Source organism: Bufo gargarizans, chromosome 11 (genome assembly GCF_014858855.1).
Source record: "Bufo gargarizans isolate SCDJY-AF-19 chromosome 11, ASM1485885v1, whole genome shotgun sequence".
Taxonomy (NCBI): Eukaryota; Metazoa; Chordata; class Amphibia; order Anura; family Bufonidae; genus Bufo; species Bufo gargarizans.
Window position 1 is genome coordinate 90,773,527 of NC_058090.1, and position 22,154 is coordinate 90,795,680.

The 22,154-nt window shown below is 39.3% G+C and overlaps 1 protein-coding gene and 1 long non-coding RNA gene across 3 annotated transcripts; both read right to left on the bottom strand.

Moving 5' to 3' along the window:
• Positions 1-1,077: 1,077 nt before the first annotated feature.
• Positions 1,078-2,040, bottom strand: LOC122921413 (olfactory receptor 10A2-like). The gene has a single exon (XM_044271391.1). It carries the CDS (start codon positions 2,038-2,040, stop codon positions 1,078-1,080), a length of 963 nt encoding a protein of 320 aa, XP_044127326.1.
• A 7,834-nt stretch (positions 2,041-9,874) lies between these two features.
• LOC122922094 lies at positions 9,875-13,503 on the bottom strand. Of its 2 annotated transcripts, XR_006387088.1 has the most exons (3): positions 13,381-13,503; positions 12,475-12,800; positions 9,875-10,760 (listed from the first exon to the last, which is right to left on the bottom strand). It is a non-coding gene; the product is annotated as an uncharacterized LOC122922094 (long non-coding RNA). The 2 variants fall into 2 exon arrangements; XR_006387087.1 differs by lacking the exon at positions 9,875-10,760 and having other exon boundaries at positions 12,018-12,800.
• Between the last annotated feature and the right edge of the window lie 8,651 nt (positions 13,504-22,154).

Here is a 22,154-nt window from a genome sequence, read left to right on the forward strand (position 1 = left end):
TGGGGACGGTAATTATTTTGGGGGGCACAAATGCGATTGCGGGGTGCCGATGTGTGTAAAGACTGGCTGGGGCCTGGTATAGTCCCCAAGCCAACATTGAGTGTTTTGCAGCAGGCTGTGACTCTCTGGCGTGGCCTCCTGGTCAATGTTAGTATAGCACTGACATTAAAATGCAATGAATTATAGGGATAGTGTATTTTATTTTAAAATAATTAAAAGATTGCATGGTATAGTCCCCTTTTGGGACTATTAAGTGGTAAAAAAGTTTTAAAAAAAGTCACATTTATTAAATAAAAAAAGAAAATACGCTTTTCAATAAAAAAATGCAAAAATAAAACCTTCCCCATATATTTAGTATTCCCACGTCCATAACGACTCGCACTACATAAATATCATGTAAATGATCCCCTACGGTGAACGCCGTAAAAAAAATATATATATATATATATATTATTCTTATTTACCACCGAAAAAAACGAGCGATCAAAAAGTGTAATTTACTCCAAAATGATACCGATGAAAACTACAAGTCATCCTACAAAAATCAAGCCCTCACACAAATTTTTTAAAAAAAAAGTTATGGATCTTGGGAAGCGGCGATGCAAAAAGATTTTCTTCCTTTTAAAAAAAGGGGTTTTATTGTAGAAAAGCAGTAAAACGTAAAAAATAAAATAAAAAATATATGTATTTGGTATCACGATGACGATGAAAAAAGGATGAAAAAAAACTTGGTCAGTAAGGCCCAAAACAGGCTGGTCACTAAGGATCAGCCACAAAACAAATTTCAAGATGTTTGCACATCTCTAGTACTGTGTTATCTAGTGGTTGGTGGTAATGTGTGTGGAGTATCTGTTACAGATTTGGCACGACATTCTAAAAGTAGGTGTATAGTATGGTATGCTCTCTTAATAATGTAGCCATGCCAAGTGCTCTATGTGAATAGCATAGTGTCCTGCTCCGGCCAATACAATAAGTGGTGCACATGTATGTCTATGGTCAGGTCTAAAGATCAAGTCCAAAAATGGCACTAAGCTTGGAGCACAGAAGAAAAAGAGGTTTTACAGTAATTAACCCCTCTTAGTTTAACTGCCATATTACCATGATTTTTAATTGGAGAACCTCTTTAACTAGAGTCTTTCTTACAGTGTCTTTGACATCTTTATTTCGGACACTGTAGATGATGGGGTTCAGCATGGGTGTAATGGCTGAGTAGATGAGAGAGACAGATTTGTCTATGTCTGGAGAGGAACGGGAACGTAGGCGAAAATACAGAATCATAATGGTCCCATAGAAGAAAGTCACCACAATGATGTGGGAGGCACATGTGGAGAGAGCTTTGTACCTTCCAGAAGAAGACCTGATCTTCAAGATGGTGGACAGAATATGAATATATGAAATCAGAATCAAGAGAAAGGATAGACTAACTATTATACCTGCTGCAATACAAAGCGACAGCTCATGGAGCCAAGTATCACTGCAGGATATTTTTAAAAATGGTGGTACCTCACAAAAGAAGTGGTTGACATGGTGGGTATGGCAGAAGGACATCTGAAAGGTGTAGATGACTTGAAAAATGGAGTTGATGAAGCTTGAGGTCCATGACACAGCAGCCAGATTGATGCATATCTTCCAACTCATAATAATGTTGTAGTGAAGCGGTTTGCAGATGGCAGCAAATCTATCATAGGCCATGACTGCAAGTATGAAACACTCTGTAGACCCAAAAGCCAAATGAAAGTGCATCTGGATAGCACATTCTAGTAGAGAGATGCTCCTATCTTTGGCTAATGTGTTATATAGGAGTTTAGGGACCACAGTGGTAGAGAAGCAAATGTCAATGAAGGAGAGATTCACAAGAAAAAAGTACATGGGAGTGTGGAGCTTTGGATTAATCCTCACCATAATGATCAATAGAAGGTTTGCTAACAATGTTATTAAATAAATGACCAAGAATGTAATGAAACCAATGACCTCCAGGTATGGAATATTGGAAAAACCGAGAAGAATAAATCTGCTCGAAGACTGGTTGAACAGTTCCATAACATGCAAAGGAGACCCTGTCCTGGACAATAAATCAGAATGAAATCTTATTTATTGACATATCTACCTGCAAGAGCTCAGGAGAACTGTCCTTGAATATTGTATAGCCCTATTATAATCATGACATATATGGTCAACTCTAGGAACAGTACAAAAAACATTGTACTTTGTCATATCTTAATCGAAGGAGCTTATATAAGAGCTTTTAGACTAGAACCTGGTTGTATTTCTCCTACATGAATTAAGCCTTTCTTATTTGACCTGTGGATTAGGCCTCTTGACGTCCAGCAATCCAGTGGAGTGATCTCTAATGTAATAATGAGAAGACAAAGCCACCTGCTTGGGATGTGCTCTTATATACCATTTTGCTGACTCTCTAATTGTCCCAGAGCAATTACTGAGCCATAAAAAAAGATTTTCAAATTAATCTGCCAACAATGACTCTTATTTAATCTGTAAATTTTGTTTATGTTCATTATTTATATGAAAATTATAATTTACGTACATTCAACCTTACTGAATAGAGAAAAAAGTACTCATCTATAAAGGAACTCTCTACTGTGGTATGCCTAGCATAAAGCCTGATTGTGCTGCACCTGGCAAAGGGATTTTAAGACCTGCTCCACCTCATCTAACACTTCACTAAGCATAAGTTAACATATCAGTTTTGAGTGGTAAAGGGGTTCTCCCATCTAAACATATGTAGTATATCGATAAAATATTGTAGAAAGATAAGGGAGAGCAGGGTAGGTGGGATCGTCACACCAGTAGTGAGGGGAAAACAAAAGCCCTTATCCTGGTATCATTGTGTTGGGTGCACAATGACCAAATAAGCCTGTCGTAGACACAGGGTTTTCTGCTGCTCGCCTGCCCACCAGAGCTGAAGGTCTGGAAATTCAGAGAGAGAATGCTGAAATAAGGAGGGTTATTGGCAGCACTGCAAGAGAACATCACGGAAGATGCTGGTTTGAAGAGTAGATAGTTTTATTGGTATTCCACCCACCCGAGGAAGGGGTTTGTCCGATTCCGAAACGCGTTGAGGAATACCAATAAAACTGTCTACTCTATGACCAGCACCTTCCATGATGCTCTTTTGCAGTGCCGCCGATAACCCTCCTTTTTTCAATATCAATAGAATATGCCGTACATGAGATAAGTGCAGGTGCGGAATTTGCGACCCACTCCTATTTCGATAATAGGGCTCCAAAGTTAAGAAGAAAACAATGTTCATGTGAGCTAGTGCTTGACTATTTTTGGGACTCCTATAGTCATGAATGGAGGGTGGCCATGCATCTGCGGCTATTCTCCCTTCATTTCAGGGGTCCTAATCAAGATACGAGATGATCCCTATCAGCACCTACGTATTTACCATTTATGACATATCCTAGTAGCAAAATGCCACAAATGTTTACAGTAGATGGGATATCCCATTAATTTATTATTTACTATTAATTTCACCTTTTGCTTGTGGACCCTTTGTTGGATGGTTGCGTGCTGTAAATATTTAACTACCTTATCTACCCATTGGCTGTCTGATTGGCCAGAGGGAATGAAAAAAAGACAAATTAGAGAAAATGGGGTTTGCTACTCATAGTTTCTGGGGCCATGTGTGATGATCTCTTGGTCAGGATCATGTGTTGAGGTCATCCCCTGAGATATTTTTGTAGTATTGAACTATAAATAAGAGTTGAGTTCCATCTGGATCATCTGGCTGCTATATGAAGGATCCTCAAGTCGTCCCCTTATAACAAACTGGTCAGGAGGATCTGTTATTATGATAGGATCATATACATCAGTTTAGCAGTATCACACATGAAAGGATTAGATATAGCAGATTAGAAGATGGTATTAGATAAGATACATATTTTAGCAAACAGTAACAAACATCATAGGATTAGGTATAGCAGTTTAGCCAATAATATCAGTATCACGCAATAGGATTAGATACACGGAAAAGCAGAAAAGGGGCTATAATTTCACAGCTATAATTCCATTACCAGGTCTTGACCCTGACCTGTTCAGGTATTAGCTGTGCGCCACCTAATGTCTGAAGAGTTGTATTGCAGACCCATTTGGTATTTGTAAAGTTGAGACATTGTGTTGGAATTAGTTAGGCACTAGATTTTGTGCTACACATATCTGGCTATGTTGAGATAAATGAACAATTCAGGAAGGTCATCATTGTATATAGGTAGAATAGGCAAGAAACACAAAAGGTATGTCTAAAATAAAATGTTTACTCTTGTTGATCCAGAAGAAGTCAATTTCTTTGACATGTACAGTAAATATGGAAAACATACTAAAAACATCTGTAAAATATTTGCTACCATAAAAATTGAAAAATCCATTTATGTATCAATTTTTTGGACATTTAAGTATATTGAAAATTCTGATTTGTATTAATCACCTTAATTTAATAAGCAAACCGAATAGGAGTCTGCGGCTTTAGATTAATCCTCACCAAAATGATTAAGGGCGCGAATTGTCTTCAGTAGCCCAAAACATGTAGACAACGACTTTGTAACTGTAACTGGATGTGATTTTACCGCAAGCAAAATAAATTTTTCCTTTACCGAATTGGAGCTGGATTTATTCAACCATATTGCATCACCAAAATGATTAGTAGAAGGTTTGCTGACAATGTTATCAAATACATCCCCAAGAAGGTAAGAAAACCAATGACCTCCAAGTATGGAATATTGGAAAACTGAGAAGAATAAATCTGTTAGAAGACTGGTTGAACCAATGCATAAACTCGAAAGGAGACCCTGATGACCTCCATGTATGGAACAGTGTACAAAGCGAGAAGAATAAATCTGCTTGAAGAGGACTGGTTGGACAATTCCATCTCAGCCAAAAGAGACCCTGATGTGGACAAGATCTAACGTTGGGAGCTAATTTAGCTCCCAAGCATCAAGTAATTTAAGGAAAGACCCCACCAATCAAACAAGATTTTATGTCCTCCAAACCTATTCTCTAGTAATTGAGCAACACTATCAACATCACAACTAGAATAGTCTTATCATACTGCATAATACTTCAATATATATGGCTTGCAGTAAAAATCATCCCAAAGTATGGTAAATCTGAACTCTTACCCCATGAAGACTTGACAACGTGTTTTTCATTCATTTCTTGTAACCCTGTCTTGAAAATTTACCTCTTTCCATTTTAATTTGGATATTTCATTTTGACAATGAGATCCTTTTTTAGAACTTCCAGAGTCTTAATATGTTTGCTCATCTAAAGGTTCTCTAAAGCTAAAGTAGAAAGCTTGTATTCGAATTATCCATATGTTTTAGCTGGACATCTTACAATGTCTGGACAAAACATACAGTTTTATGTCGACTAAACCCTTATTGGGCACCAGTAGTGATGGTAGAGAGGAAATACTGTATATTAATCTTTTGGACTGAGAGCCATGTGCTGAAAAGATATTTTGAAAGTTCCACACTTGAGACCAAATATGTAGTGGAGGTAACAACTACTTGGTGCTATGTTGTAGAAACCACACTGTAACAGTGAACGTGATGTACAGTAAGGTCAAATCTAACCCAGTGGTCCATCCATATGGGCATTTGGGTGATATTAAGACAATAATTAAGACAGCATCTACCAACATTCTCAATTACATCTTCAGTATGCTGTCTACCTTTGGATTATGGATTATGTCTGTTGACATCCAACTAGCCAGTGATGGAGTCTTCAATATGTATGAATACAAAGCCACCTGCTTGAGATGGCTTTCAATAGACCAGCCACATGCATGTTCAACCATCACTCCATTCAAATGGGTGGAGGGGGTCAAAACCCCATTCTTATGAACAGTGGTCCCAGTATTAGAACTCCCACCATTCCAGTGGATGAGGGATGAGTTGTCATAACTGGAATATCCTTTTAAAAAAGCACTCCAGAGTGTGGGCGGAACATAACTCAAGGATACAAAGAGTCATGCTCCACCCCCTCTTTCCCAGAGCTAGTCATAACGCCATGTATCTGATTGCTGCTGAATGTTATTTTGATTGGTTTATTAATCACTTTCTGCCCCACTAGACTAATAGGTGTGGATCAGGCAATCAATCAATTACACAGATTAATTTTTAACATAATTTGTGGTGGATAAACTCTACTTAGGGGAACAAAACAGGTGTCCATACCATAATGGCAGATAATATGGCCTTGGCTTGTGTCATCCTATTTGCTACTAGGTGGTGGCAAACTGAACTGAATTCTCCTACTAAAGGGATTGCTTTGTTAGAACGCAAGGGGATAGGGACTTTGCCACAGAAGTCATGCAATGGATGTGTAAGGTAAAACTAAAAACAGAACCTACTGTGTTAGGTGGTAAAAGCCAGTCTCATAATAAGAGGTCCACTATGGTCTTTGCTATAGGATCCCCTTCGTTCTATGTATATCACAGGAAGACTCTCAAACTGTTCATGCCCAATGCAACCATCCAGGAGATACAAGAGATTAAGTTCTTGAATAAAACTAAACATCTGAGGTACTGGGTGGCAGATGAGGCGGAATGAGTCTCTTATACAAAAGTTAACATTTGAAAGGGATCTTGAATATATACAATGCATTCAATATCATGGGTAGAGATGAGTGAAGTTTTGAAAATTTTAATTCAGCAGCTTCATCAAAGTTCAACAAGAAATTCAATTCGGTATGAATTAATTAGTCACAAATCTCTATAAATCAGATATACCCAGGCCACTCTGCCTTAGGGTACAACCACACAGAGCGGCTGTATTGCAAACGGTGAAGAACCGTCTGGCCAATTAGCCCACAGCAGCCTTCATGTAATAATGAAGACCGCACTATAAAGTCAGCACCTTGAATGCACCTTTAAAATGGGGCTGTACCCACTTCTCCAACAATAGAACTTTCCTTCCCTACAGATGGAAGCCCTTCTTCTGCCATCTGCTTTTCCACCTTTTCCACATCATCTAATATAGATGAGAATATGTCATCAGGAACATCCAGCTCCTCCTCTCTGCAGCTTGATGACTTTTCTAGGACATGAAAGCTTTTAAGGATGATTTTGAAGAAATAAATCCAGCAAAATATGGGGGTGGTCATAAGTAAGACCTGGACCCCCTAAAGGGGTGCAGACAGGATGGTATTGGTTGGCACGCTGGGCAGTGGAATAATAAAGGCTTCCCTCTTATTGATATTGAATTACATATCTTAGTATACGGCTGATGTAGGAATTAAATGTAGGAAGTGAATGTAGTAATAAATAAAACTGATGCAGAATACGTCTCCCTGCACTGTCCCTGCATTCTCCCTGAATTCTCCTTGCACTCTCCATTCACTTTCCCTGCACTCTCCCTCTCTAATATATTCTTCTATTAATCATTTTCAACAACACTGTTCCTAGCGCATGAGCGCTTGCCACGTCTCTCCCTATGCTCAGCTCACAGGACAATGGTGGAGACCATGTGGGTTGAGGGTTTTAAAGGGTTGTGACATCACAGAAGATTGCTATCTGCAGATTGGCTGGCTGCAGGACGTTATAGATGATCTTGTGTTCCCAGACTTCCCCTACATTTAGTTTTGCTTTGTAATATGTGCAGCTGCCATTTTAGGAATATCTGATTAGTTACCATGAAGCGCAAGAAAATTCGGATTCGTGGTGTATCAAACTTTTCCTAATTTTCAGATCGAATTCCGCTTCGAATTCTTTGCTTCACTCAACACTAATCATGGGTAGTGTTGAGCGAACTTGTGTTTTAATTTCGGCGTCTAAAGTTCGAGTTCAGGTTATCGAAGTATACCGTTGTGGATTCTAAACTCCGTTATGGTCCGTGGTAGCGGAATCCATAATGGGATACTTCGATAACCCGAACCCGAACTTTAGACGCCGAACTTAAAACACAAGTTCACTCAACACTAATCATGGGTATAATGCACTAAAATGCCCAATTACAAATAGAAACTGGACTTTAGAAAAATAAAAAAAAACGCTGGAACCACTTATGCTTACATAAAAAATGGATTACCTGACGAATGCTCCTTTTACTCATTGATTTTCTAATTGTCGGCACAAATATAGGCTAATTATAAAGAATGAGCATTCTGTTGAGGCAGTGGAGGGTCAGAATCCAGTAAACAGGCAGAAGTTGAAACACGGGCAGACCAATAAATACAGCACACCTTTGCGTGGAACTAGCAAGCTAGCCAAGCTGTTACTCAGGGTAAGGTGCCTTAAAGAGGACCTTTCATGGGTTTGTAGTAGGTGAGAGATAAATATCTGTACCTGCAGGTTTTTTCTCCCTGGCTGTAGCGCTGTCCAATCGAGAAGGAAACGCCTACAGAGAAAGACTGCGTCTCCTCCCCATTGCTCCAATGCTCAGTATTAGCATACTGAGCGCAAAATTTGCAGGGGCCATAACAGGGCGCAGGAGGGCTATTAAAAAAAAAAACAGGCAGGGTGGCAGCATCAGCTGCAGGTACATGTATTTATCTCACTTACTACAAACCCATGAAAGGTCCTCTAAGTACCCCTGGGTATCCAGCAATTTGCTGGAAAGAATTAGTGCATAGCCCTTTTAAAGGCAAAGGGAGCATACTCCCTATGTGCAAGGCAGTGTTGGCATAAATTAGGTCACAACCTGCACAAGGAAAGTTACTCCGGCAGCGGGGCCCACTGGTAAGAGGAAGGCGAAGGCTGCTACATGCAGGGCCAGGTTAGTGGCATGGCGGCCATGCCCTCCAAGCAGCTGGATGATGGGGGGCATGGACCACCACCGTAACACATTCATACAAATGTTTATTTTTGATGATTGGCTCGATCAACTTCCAGTGTAAAAGTGTCTTTAGCCAGTCCCCCCACAGTCAAATGACCATACTCTTGATATTTATCATCTGCTTGTGTGATGTCCTGTACTTTGTAATCATCCCTCTCCCCAAAGTACAGGACATCAGAAACCCTGTCCTCTTGTGCCTGCCTTTCCTACAAGGGGTATTACTTATAAAGAATGATCACTGACTTTGAACAGATAAACAGAGGAGATATATCTTGGGAACCGCAATCCTATACATTGGTAATTTAATCCACAGCAAGCCCTGGCGGCATGAAAACAACTGTGCTGCTCAGAGATACACAAAATAGTGAAAATGAAAGCCAACTACTTTTGAACAATGATGATATCATCTGGTGAACATTTTGGCACCTTTTGGTATATTTCTTTTTTATTTCATGCCTATGACTATAGTACTTCTACACTACTCCCAGTATATTTGGTCATGCTCTACTATTATTACGTCCACACTGCACTGCCTCCTCCCTATTTGTCACTAATGCTATTTTAGCTATTCCTAATGAATGCCTGTTACTGGACCTACAGGTCCTGCTTCACTTGTTAGAGAGAGTTCAAAAATTGACATCAAACTTGTTATAGTAAGCAGAAAGTGGTTCACACAAAACTTTCCATCATGATCATCTCACTCAATGGTTACATCATCTTATTGTATCTGTTATGTTAATTATAATTGTTTTTCTTCTGTGCATTAGAAGATTTGATTAGACATCTCTTTGTAGCATAAATTAGTCTTATGGGATACATTGTGGCAATGCATTTCCCGATGGACGGTTCAGTGATGGCAAACATCATTACACGTGCTGTGAACTGGTCGTGTATCAGGAGGTGAGCGTCTTATCAGATTTAAATGTAACTATACCAGAATGCATGAAATAACTGGAAATGTACAGTACAAATAAATGAATACATAATATAAAATTTCATTATTATTAGTTTTTATTTTATTTATTCCTACAGATTTTATTTACAAATGTATCACTGTCATTTACTAAAATATGTAGAGAAGCAAATAACTAAAATTTTAGCAATTCAACATGGAAGAATTATGGAGAGACAGACTTTTCCAGGCAATTAGGACTCTCTTGATTCTGATCAAATTCATTCAGACTTGGACCGAAATGGCTGTCCCAAAATCAATTTTTTTAAATTTGCTGATCTCTTGTAGAGGTTAAGGGGTACCATTAAGCATTGGAACAAGATCAGTGCAGTTTTGTGAGGGAAACATGACATTTTATTTTATACAATTTTGAGTCTTAAGAAAAAAAACTATTGGCCAGACAGCCCCTTTAAGAACCTAAACAATGCCTCCGCCCTATTAAAATACAAAGAAAACAGTAGACCACATAAATATAATTATATCCATTAGTAATCCTATTGTTCCCCTCCCCACTTCAAAATCGCCAATGGGGAAATCCATAAAGTTAAAACCCGCCCCTAAATACTATGCTGGTATATTTTTGTTTTTAATTTATCGATTAATGATTGAAACTGATACAGATCTTCAAATCCTTAAGCCTGGCAAAATCAGCTCATTGCCCCACTGCAACAAGGAAAAAGGGGTAATCTGGTCATTTGTTTAAATGCTTAGAGTACCATAAAAAAAAAAACATAGGCCATACTCTCCTCTCCATATCCCCCGATGCTCCAGTTCCAATGCTCACAGAGTCTCCTTTTTTCTCTGCTTCCTGGTGCCTCTCGACACATAGGAAATGCCCTCTCAGCTGATCACCAGCCTCAGTGGTGACCTGAGGCGAGGATCCGTGGAGGTGTAACTTATTTTTATTTCCCTACCCATTAGACATTCACGGAGGAAGGAGATGTACCGATTGGCTGCATATGCTTGGCCGCCTCTTCCAATAAAAAGTTGAGCAGTGGTTGGTGCTTTGGTGCCTTTAGGGGGAGGAATAAGAAAAGTAAAGAGGGATGTAGAGAAATGTAGCTGCAGTTAAAACAGCATGCTGAGAGAGGAAAGGGGGAGCAGTGAGGGAGTGCACGTGAGTTATGCAGAGCACAAAGCACAACTCTTACATCACACAGCAAGCACAGAGACAGAAAATATACAAAATGGTAACTTTTTGAATGTGCTCTCCTCAGAGGAGTAAGTTGAAGCTCCAAGGCCCCTCACCTACCATATGTCATAATACTATAATACTGCTTTCATCTAGGCTTGTGTAGGACAAAAGGACTTTTTTGGGGGGGGGAGGAGTACGTCTTATGGGGCGAAAAATACGGTATTTTTTTTTAAGGTTTTTAAAAAAAATTATGGAAATTTTTGTTGTTGCCTGAAAACAACAATCTGCTCAGAATGAGTGTACTGATAATTTAGCGTATTGGAGGGTGTCTCATCATTGGCATTTCCATCTGATTTTCTACTTTCCTTCATCAATTTCTTTAGTAAAAGTTAAGGAATTTTTTTTATCAGTGTTGGTCTCATGTATAAAACAAGTAATTACTGTGTATTTAGTAGATGCTGACATGAAAAATAAGCTCCTCACACTCCCATCTGGCTCCAACCGTTTTGCTTGGCCCAATTTAAGGTCCATTTAATCCAACCCCACTCCTTTGTCCAGTTAAAAGCAGCATGCAGTAATATAGATAAACCCATGTCTTTTGGATGGTCTTCTACTGATTTAAGTATCGACAAGGTAGGTTTCCTCTGAGAAAAAGATCAAATCGGTTGCTTAAATATAATTCATAAGGTTAATTTTTTTTTATTTTGCTAGACCCTAAGCATAACTAAGATATTAAGATATTTTGCCCCCAATACAAAGTCTTTAATAGGGTCCTAAAAGTCATGTCATTTATCATACTGGTGGTGTCCACTTGTGTGGTCAAGGGGCCATTACATCCCGTAGGCACAAGACCCAACTGTGATTTCTACCTTTGCACCTTCTATAGCTAAAAATTGGGTTTGACATTTCTACCCCATAACATAATGCATAGACCTTCCTCTACGCTGGCATGAACACATGGATTTGTAGTTCCACCTATTTCCACAAGTAATGTCTGGTACTGCAGCTCAGTCCCAGACACATCCTACGGAATATAGCTGAACTAGTCTGGAAAAAATAGACCCAATTTCCTTGTTCTGGACAAGCGCTGAAATAAAGTTTCAAATTAGCAACATTGTTTTATTTAAAAAAAAAATTCTTCTGGATTAACGCAATTAAGAAAAATAGACCAACTTTATAGACAATTTTTTTTTTACTATACAAAAAATTGTCCATTCATGGGTAAATATTCATACAGGAAGCAGGGTTTCTAGAACCAGTATAGCTGCAGACTGAAGAGCAGAGCCTCCAGAGAAGAATTATTGTTGGTCATCGTAAATGCAGCTCAAAGTCTAAAGTCAAAAAGTTAAGTCATAGAAGTATCTACATAGAAGAACATTATATTCATGTAGTAATAACACCATGGACCAGGGATGGCCAACCTGCGGCTCTCCAGGTGATCATTAGCAAATGCAAGAGGTGATCATTAGCAAATGCAACCTGGATGTTTTACTTTGAACAAGAGTTATCTAATGTCTTTTGCTTGTCTCGGTAAATTATTGACGGATAAGATAAGCTTTCCTTATCAAACTTCTACATAGATAGATAGATACCTGTAACAATTAATGTGCCGGCTACATGGAAGGTTAGGTCCAGTCCTGATAGAGAACAGTAAAACACCCCAGAGTCAGATGGAAGGACATTTCTAATCTCCATGCTGAGTATATACTTTTTTCACAGTGGAAATAATATCTACTGTTTTCTTTTGGTAGGTAACATCCCCTTGGTGGCATGGCCTGTAATCCCCCGTCTTCTCTCTCTTTGTACCACTGTACATCACTGGAACTTTTACTACTATTACATGAAATGTTGATGTTCTTTCCTGCTTCTACAAAGTGGACACGGGACAAATCTGGAATATTTCCATCTGTAATTATACCTGGTGGAAAAACATAAGACCTGGATGATTGTAAGACGACCAAGTGTCATGAGGGTCACAGAAGATAGACGTAATAAAGTTATTACCAATGAACCTTACCCTGGTGTTAATCAGAACATCGGATCACACCAGGAGCCCTAATCCATCTTTATGGTCAAATACAAGTCCTCAATGTGTCTTCTCCTGTGATCGGGAAATGGTTACATGCAAAACGGTTCAACGGGACTTAGTGCCTGTAAGACCACACACCACACATCACTGTGGTGACCAACCCCTGTGATCTCAATTCTTTTAGTTTTTGTCAATATAAAACTCTCTCTATATCTGGCCATCTCTTGCTCTCATATTTACCTTGCTCTCCAACCATCAAGATCAGATGAGAGCAGAGTAGCACACTTTTGTTTTTCTTTTTCGAACTTGTCTCCAACTATCAAGACACTAGACATGTATTCGCTATTAGATTATATACATGACCTATATGTGAGCCCAGAGAAAATCTGTGTAAGAGTCGCCACCCCTTCATCGCTGTTCATTTAATTATCTATTAATATGAAGCAGATTAAATTAATTGATGACTTACCTGGAATGTAAGTAGAAAAGGCAAGAACAAGCCAGAAGTTCATGTCTCCTCATGTGATAGAAGCAGCTTATGTTAAGAAGTGCACACACCATGTATTTGGCTTCCTGTCCCCTCGGCAGGAGGAAACTAAAAAAGTGTAAAAGAGGTCAGTAATACCAGTACATAGTGAGGGGAAGGTCCGTGATGGGGTGGAACTAGAAGGTGACGGCGTCCATTTAAAGGGGTTATTTCCATCATTTTTATCACATACTGTATTAACAACCTTATTGAAATATTCTATGTATTTTTTTAATTTTATAAAAAAAAATAGGTGGATGATGTCTACTCGCTTCTGTCCACAGTCTTTGATTTCCTCTCTCTGGAGTTTTAGCATGGCAGAGCGTTTTACTTAAACATCTTTTTCATGACATGAATCAGACCATGGAGGAGTGAGGGGTTGAGACTAAATTAGAGTATCTGTTACGAGGTGGATGTGGATCCAATGGCCAATGAACATATTTAGCTTGGGGCTACTCCTAAGGGTGTTATCTAAGTGTCCCCCCTACATATTCACGCTTAAATTTCTAGGCAGTACCAACGTAGACTGCTGACTCACGGTTTTTAAGAGACACTAGTGCAAAACACTAAGCGAGCAGGCAATACTGTAGCCAAGAACAGGCTGACGTCAAGGTAGGGAAAGTTCATGTAATCCATAGTCAGTCCAAGGGTCAGGGCAGGAGCACAGCAATCAGATAGAGGTCAGTCCAGGTATCGAAAGGTCAAATCCAGAAATCAGGCGCAAGTCAGTATACAGACAGACTAACAAGATAATGGCACACCTTTGCAGGGCACTAGAGTACTGGAACCTTTGCTTAGGCACCATCCCACAAGGGAAGATGTCTTAAAATACCCTAGGCTGGCCATTTACAGGCTAGTAAGGACTATAGTGCACATAAACTAACCCTGTAAGAGCCTGAGAGAATGCTCTGCATGGACACGGAGAGGCAAATCAAGCAGGAAGCCAGCCTCACCGCCCTAGGGAGGATGGAGCAGTGCTACACCTATTGCCCTTGCACCAGGAAGGAGCAGAAGGATGCCGTTGATCATGATCCATGAGGGAGCAGAGTAGGCAACCAGAGGCCTTGACTGAGAGGTTGATGGTGGTGAGCACAGACTATAGGCACAACAGCAACACATCTCCTCTGTGCTATTCTAGCAGGGTCAGAGATTCTCACATTACTGCAATCAATGTTATGCTCCTCTATTTGCATAATAATGAAGGGAACAATATAGTTGTCATTATACCAGTGCTTGCAGTCCTACGATTACTATTCTAATGAAGATTACCTTGCAGATAACCTCCTTATTCCTGAAAGAATCCATCTAGTGTAAAACAGTAAGAAAAAGGGGCAAAATGGGATGCGGCTGAAATGCCTCTTTCTCTCTCTGTCTGTGAGGCTGCATGGTATGAGAGGGGAGAAGGAGCAGAAGTGGAGAGACATAAATTAGCTTTAGACTGCCAACAAGAGCACCACCGACAGGAAAAATAACTAAGACCACAGGCTTTAATAAATTTCTGAGTGCTCTCTCTCTAATATATATTTACAGCTGCCTAAGGAATGGGAATTTTTATGATACTGGGAAAAAACATATTTTGCCTACAAGATAGAGTCACATGCTTTAGACTTTAAAGTTCAATGATCCTAGTTGTGTAGGTATAAATTCTAGGGCTCCATTGCTAAATCTGTAACAGGGCCCCATTCTCATAATTTATAATACAAGGGTCTCCATACAGTATGTGGCAACAGGGCTTTTGGGCCTCTTCAGGCACGAAGATCTTGGTATGGCTGCTTCCTCTAATACCCTACAGCTAATAGATCCTAAATGTCAGTGGTTGGTCTAAATACTAGTGGGAACAGACTTTTTGTTAACTCCCTCCAGCTTTAGATATGGTTCTTCTTCTTTCCTTTGTTATAAGATGTTAGCTCTCAAAATAGGTGTCCAAACCATTGCTAACCACTAACCGTCAGAATCAGTACAGCCCTGGGACATTCTTGTAGATAGAACATCATGATTTGCACACCCCTACCCTAAATGACCTATGTAAATACCTCATAGACAACTTGATGATACTTGTCATAACATGTCTTAACATAACTTATCAACGGGTTGAGAACCTAGGCTCTAGATGACCCAAATTCCTGGTAGATGAATTGATGAAGATACTGTAAGATGCATCAAAGGTCTGAACCTGGGCTCTAGATAGACCAAATGCCTTTGACTAAGTTCATGAGGATATCACAGGAGGTCCAGTGGTTGATAGCCTTTCCAAGATAAAAATAAATAAATAAAACTTGAGAACTACTGTATTCAAAAATGGAGGAAAAGGTTCATATTTCATATATGAACTACAGTATACAGTACATGTTACATTAAGAAAACTTTAAGATGTCTAACTGAAGCCAGATGGTGACTTTCATACGTATTCTGTGTATGTGTGTGGGTGGTGGTGACTTAATGTGCAATAATACATGTATCATCACAGCCAGTAATAACGACTTCTGAACACAGAGCCGGACGGTTAGTGGTTTCCTCCATCTCACACAATGCAATCACACTTTTGCAGACCTCTTCTATGTAATTAACCTGTTAGCACCCAGACTATTAAAGAGGTTTTCCAGAGAAAACCTGAGAAAAAATAGCCCAACCCAATGGAAATGCAATAAAATAGCATATGAAGTATTACAAATCCCCCACAGCTCCAGGGCTGCTGCTCCGGTGCTCCCTCTCAAGCTTTACTTGGTTGCAGTAAATATGTGCCAATATATTCATGTGACCAATGCAGCCAATTACTGGTCTCAGTGGTATACGGCACAAGACAACTGAAGCCAGCCAAATAACAGACTGGTCGGAAGAACTGGAGTGGCGGTGCTGGAGTGGTGGGAGATTTAACAGATGAGTAATGATTCTTTTACTATTTTATTATATTTTCTCCCTTTTTCAACTTGGAAACCCCTTTAAGCTCTACTTCAAGAATGTCTTCAAGGCTGGTCATTTTGGCCATCAGAGTTTCATAATAAAAAAAATAAAAAAATGGAGAACATTAGAAAATCACACCAGACCTTTAAATGAGACCTAATTATAGACAGACATTAGGAGTAGTGTTGAGCGAGGCAAGGCATCCTAAGTGGAATTCAGTCCGAACTTTCCTTGCGCTTCGTGGTAGTGATTCATGAGTAATCTTAGAAAGAACAGGAAAAAAAAAATACTCACCTCAACCACTTGCTCACGAAGAGGCAGTCTACTCCTCCCTCTTGATTGAAAAAGAACTGCCGAAGGACCTGCACTGAGCATGATGACGTCACTATGTGCTCCCAGCTTGACCATATTATCCTCACCACATCATCAGGCTGGGAGAGTGCGGTGACATCATCCCGCTCCGCGCAGGTCCTTCTGCAGGTATTTTTCAATCAAGAGAGGAGTGGACTGCCTCTGCACAAGCAAGTGGATGAGGCAAGTGATTTAAAAAAAAAAAAAAAAAGCTTATTACCGTTTTTTACCGGCCGGTAGACGTGTACACTTCTGTCTAATTGGCCGTTAAAAATGGTCCCATTGATTGATAGGCTGAATGGGGTTTTAACATAGCAATTTGTGACTAATTTGTAATGAATCAAAATTCTTGTCAAACTTCGGTGAAGCTGCCGAAACAAATTTTTCAAAACTTTGCTCATCTCAATTAGGAGGTTGTCGTGCTACAAGCCTCTGTCCTGTGTCTCCACCCTCTTCTCCTTTATCTATGGCCAGATTTTGGTCATCAGTCTTTTCCTCAAACACCCTAATTACCAGCTGTATCTTTTTATATCTCCTTTTCCCATGCCTAGCAGGAGCAAGAAAAAACATTTCCAATAATTGCCCCTGGTACTGGTAATATTGGACACATATTTTTTATGTTAGAGGGAATAAAGGCAAAAGGGACATCTTAAAACATGATGTATGTGTCCTACTTAAAGCAACTAATGCACAATCAAGATGTAACAGACCTGGATTCATCAAATAACGCAGAGCTGGAATGCTTAGAAACGCATTTTGATATCAGCTCACCATTTAGTGAACATCTCTTTCTGGAGGACTCAGTGCCTGTTGAAATCAATGTGCACCATGTAATGCTTCTTTTGGCCTGTGGCGTCACTGCAGGGGAATAGAACACCTACTGTCAGGTTTCACAGGGGATCTCGATGATCACAATAGGTTCCAGCCGCAAAACATCCTATGGTTAGCTTACTTTGAGATCCTGAGTGGACAATGCATGAAAGAAGGATTATGGGTATCAAATTATATAACATAAGTAATTAAAAACTAAGGGTAACAGATTAATCAGATATTACCATGTGGGTCCTTTATAATGATGGCACAGAGATCACTGAAGAAGGTTCGTTTCAATTTTGAGTCGGAAGAGGGGCGATGAACATTTTTTTTAGGCTTATAAGTTTGGTGGTTTGTGGCTTGACGATAAACTAGAGCAACATAAGATCTTTCTGCTTAGAAGTGACCACTTCTGCATTGCAGAGATTTCATACAAAGATAAAAAAAATTAGAAGAGGACATCATTGTAGACTCAAAATGTGTCACAGTCTATTTGATCACAAATTACAGCACTGTGCAAAGGTTTTAGGCAGGTGTATAAATACAGCCAATGTTATTAAGAACTCTTTTCAGCATAAAGAAGAACAAGGAATCCTGGAAGGGATGATATGGCCCTCGTAGAGTCCTAATCTCAACATCTTTCAGTCTGTCTGGGATTACATGAAGAGGCAGTAGTTTTTGTGCAAGACTACATCCACAGAAGATCTGTGTTAGTTCTCCAAGATGTTTGGAACAACTTCCCTGTCGTGTTCCTTCAAAAACTGTTTAATGTGTACCTAGAAGAACTGATGTTGTTTGTAAGGCAAATGTGGTCACACTGACATGATTTAGATTTCTCTTTTGATTATTCATTTTGCATTTTGTTAATTGATAACAATAAACTATTAATGCTTCTATTTTTGTAGCATTTTTCCAACATCTGCCTGAAACTTTTGCACAGTACTGTATAAACCATCCCATTCACTTTTAAGGTGCACTGCATGCAAATGGATCACGTCCATAGTAAGGGAGGGCAAGAGCAACAATTTCCCATGGGCCTTCACTACCTAGAGGACTTCACCCACATTATTGGTAGGGGTGGACCATCATATAGAACAATGTACAATCACGTTAGTGAGGTCCCTCCAATACATATATTGATTGGGTATCCTGTGTAAATGAAGGATACAGACTCTAAACTTTTTTGGGTAGAGCATCAACCAGAGTTTTAATTATTTTATTAACATTAATTAACTTAAAGATGCCACCAGATCAAACTGAGTATCAGGTCCATACTACACTAGATAAGCAAGGCAAGAAGGAAATGCAATCCCAAAAACATGTCAGAACTGGGATAAGGCCACATGACCTTACTCCAACCAGTAACAGGTTGAGCCTCCTCTTCCTATCTCACTGAAACCCACTCAATTCTTCCCTGTCTGGTCCGTACAAGCAGGAGGCAACAACACCTACAGTATACAGTGGGGTGATCACCTTATCATCCTGCAGCTGATCATTACAGATCTGAGGTCTAAACAGTTGTCCATGAAGAAGACTATGTACTGAAAATGGTCACCTAATGAAGTTAATGTAGGCCCACATTTTTGTCTTGTCAGGGTGCAGATATTCTTTCAGACAGTCCAGAACAGACACATTATCTGATTTGTCACTTAAAGGTGTATTACCATCTCTGATTTTTTGACATTTAGATCAAGAACTTTTGCCAGCTTCAGTTCAAGTTCAGAATACCCCTTTAACACTTATTATTAACATATTTCAATAGGTTTATGGCAAAACCACAGGTAAATAGTTGTGTTATGATGGTGACTTTTCCCAAAGGACAAGCTATAGTAAGTTCTCCTTCAAATTCAAATTTTAGCTCTTCAAAATCTAGAATCCCGCCTTGTAATACAACCATATTCATAGGCTGAGGACAAATAATGCAGTTTTCTTATTATTAGTGATCAGAAATAAGAACAAATGTTATTTTTACACTTTCTGTTCTATTTCTACTTGACTTATGGTCAGAAGTGTTACATCCTGTGAAGGGCTGGATGGAAAAATAAAAACTTAAACAATAAGAAGCAAAAATTCAACACTACAAATCAGGTCCAAAGAGCCACTTGATTGTTTTACCAAACATAGTGATAATTTTTTAAAGATATTTGTAATTTTTTTAAATAATTGATTGGAGAAAAAGATGGACCATGATCTACAGTAATTTTGAGTACTCTCAAATACACACAGTAGCTCCCTACCCACATAGTCTTTTATGACTAGTGGAACCTCAAATTAGTGCTATGTGGAAGACTCATAATGAACCAATGCTTGAGGAGGTCACAAAGTAACATGATTAAACTCTCTAGCATTCTTCCACCTTCTCAAACTACTGGAAGAGACAGAAAAGGATGAAGAGTATGTGTCACAAATAAAACTAAAGCTCAAGCTAGACGTCATTGTTCATACATTTGTCTTCCCAAGACTTGATCCCAACCTGATGAAGGTATTTACTAAGTAACTCAATTCTTTATTGCAGGAGACCTGCAGGTTTAGCAAGAGGATTGGGACCTAAGTGTTATCAATAGTCAAAGAGATAACAGAACAGCTTGAATCTTCAGTTGAAAAATTGACCATGCTCTCTCTATATATCTCCTCTAACCTGTAATGGGCAATTACTTACTTTTTGTGGCCAAACTTCATTTTGTGGGGGCGAGCAAGGAACATTAAATGCTATATGCAGCCCTTGGATGGAGTGTCACACTAGAAGACCCTACAATATGTGGTATTGTGGCACATATGTTGACCATCAGTGATCTACACAATGGTAAACCTACCAATATGGAGCTTTTACTGAAGGGATGCTAGCACAAGATAACATTGACCAGTAGTTTGGAGGCCTGAATGCGGTATTTTTGGTGGGAACCTAGGGAGGGGAATATTGACTTTTGCTAGCCCTTGGATACTGTAAAAAGGGATATTAATTATTGATATTTTGGGTAATCTCAATAATTAATATTCATAAATAGGCGTGGGTCGTCTAGTGATGACTCCGCCTATTTATACAATAAATATAAAACACTCTGATTGCCTTACTCTACACTGAACTAAACTACATGCGACTCACTGCTGCTACTACGGCGGCAACCATAAAAGACTATACACTGTATTATGAACAATAAAGTATATTTATTAACACAATAACACGTCTACAGTCTACTAATACGCTATATCTAGATATATTTATATATCAATGGTTATAAATATATATACATATAGACGCACACATCACAGTCCAGTAATAGCACTACAATAAGCACAATCCTAACTACACTACATAAAGTACAATATCTTTCACAATTCCACCCCACAAATCTACCTAAGCATTACACTCACATACATATAAATACCAGCAACCCACCCACCTGGCTACACACTGTCCCTATGGGGTACAAGGGGTATGCAATTGTGGCACTGCAAGGGTTAACATACAGTCATGTGAAAAAATTAGGACACCCTTTGAAAGCATGTGGTTTTTTGTAACATTTTTAATAAAAGGTTATTTCATCTCCGTTTCAACAATACAGAGAGATTAAAGTAATCCAACTAAACAAAGAAAACTGAAGAAAAGTCTTTTCAAGATCTTCTGTAAATGTCATTCTACAAAAATGCCTATTCTAACTGAGGAAAAAGATAGGACACCCTCACATGTATTCCCTCTTAAATTGGCTCAGATCTCACACAGGTATATCACACCAGGTGCACATAATTAGTAGATCGTTACTCTGCATGTTGAATGAGGCTTGCCCTATTTAAACCTCAGACATTTAGTTTGGTGTGCTCCTGACTGTTGAAGTGAGAGTGAGCACCATGGTGAGAGCAAAAGAGCTGTCAGAGGACTTCAGAAAAAAGATTGTAGCAGCCTATGAGTCTGGGAAGGGATTTAAAAAGATCTCAAAAGATTTTGAAATCAGCCATTCCACTGTCCGGAAGATAGTCTACAAGTGGAGGGCTTTCAAAACAACTGCCAACATGCCCAGGACTGGTCGCCCCTGCAAGTTCACCCCAAGAGCAGACCGCAAGATGCTAAAAGAGGTCTCCAAAAACCCTAAAGTGTAATCTCGAGAACTACAGCAGGCTCTGGCTACTGTTGATGTAGAAGTACATGCCTCTACAATCAGAAAGAGACTGTACAAGTTTAACTTGCATGGGAGGTGTGCAAGGAGGAAACCTTTGCTTTCCAAGAGAAACATCGAGGCCAGACTGACATTTGCCAAAGATAAAGTTGACAAAGACCAGGACTTCTGGAATAATGTTCTTTGGACAGATGAGTCCAAAATTGAATTATTTGGACACAACAGCAGAGGACATGTTTGGCGTAAACCAAACACAGCATTCCAAGAAAAGAACCTCATACCAACTGTGAAGCATGGAGGTGGAAGTGTCATGGTTTGGGGCTGCTTTGCTGCAGCAGGACCTGGTCAGCTCACCATCATAGAATCCACGATGAATTCTACTGTGTATCAGAAGGTGCTTGAAGAACATGTGAGACCATCAGTTAGAAAATTAAAGCTGAAGCGGAACTGGACCATGCAACATGACAATGACCCAAAACATACTAGTAAATCAACCAAAGATTGGCTGAAAAAGAAGAAATGGAGAGTCCTGGAATGGCC

Bases quoted from the DNA above. Each gene is read 5' to 3' on its own strand.
- LOC122921413 (XM_044271391.1), bottom strand. From the start codon at position 2,040: ATGGAACTGTTCAACCAGTCTTCGAGCAGATTTATTCTTCTCGGTTTT.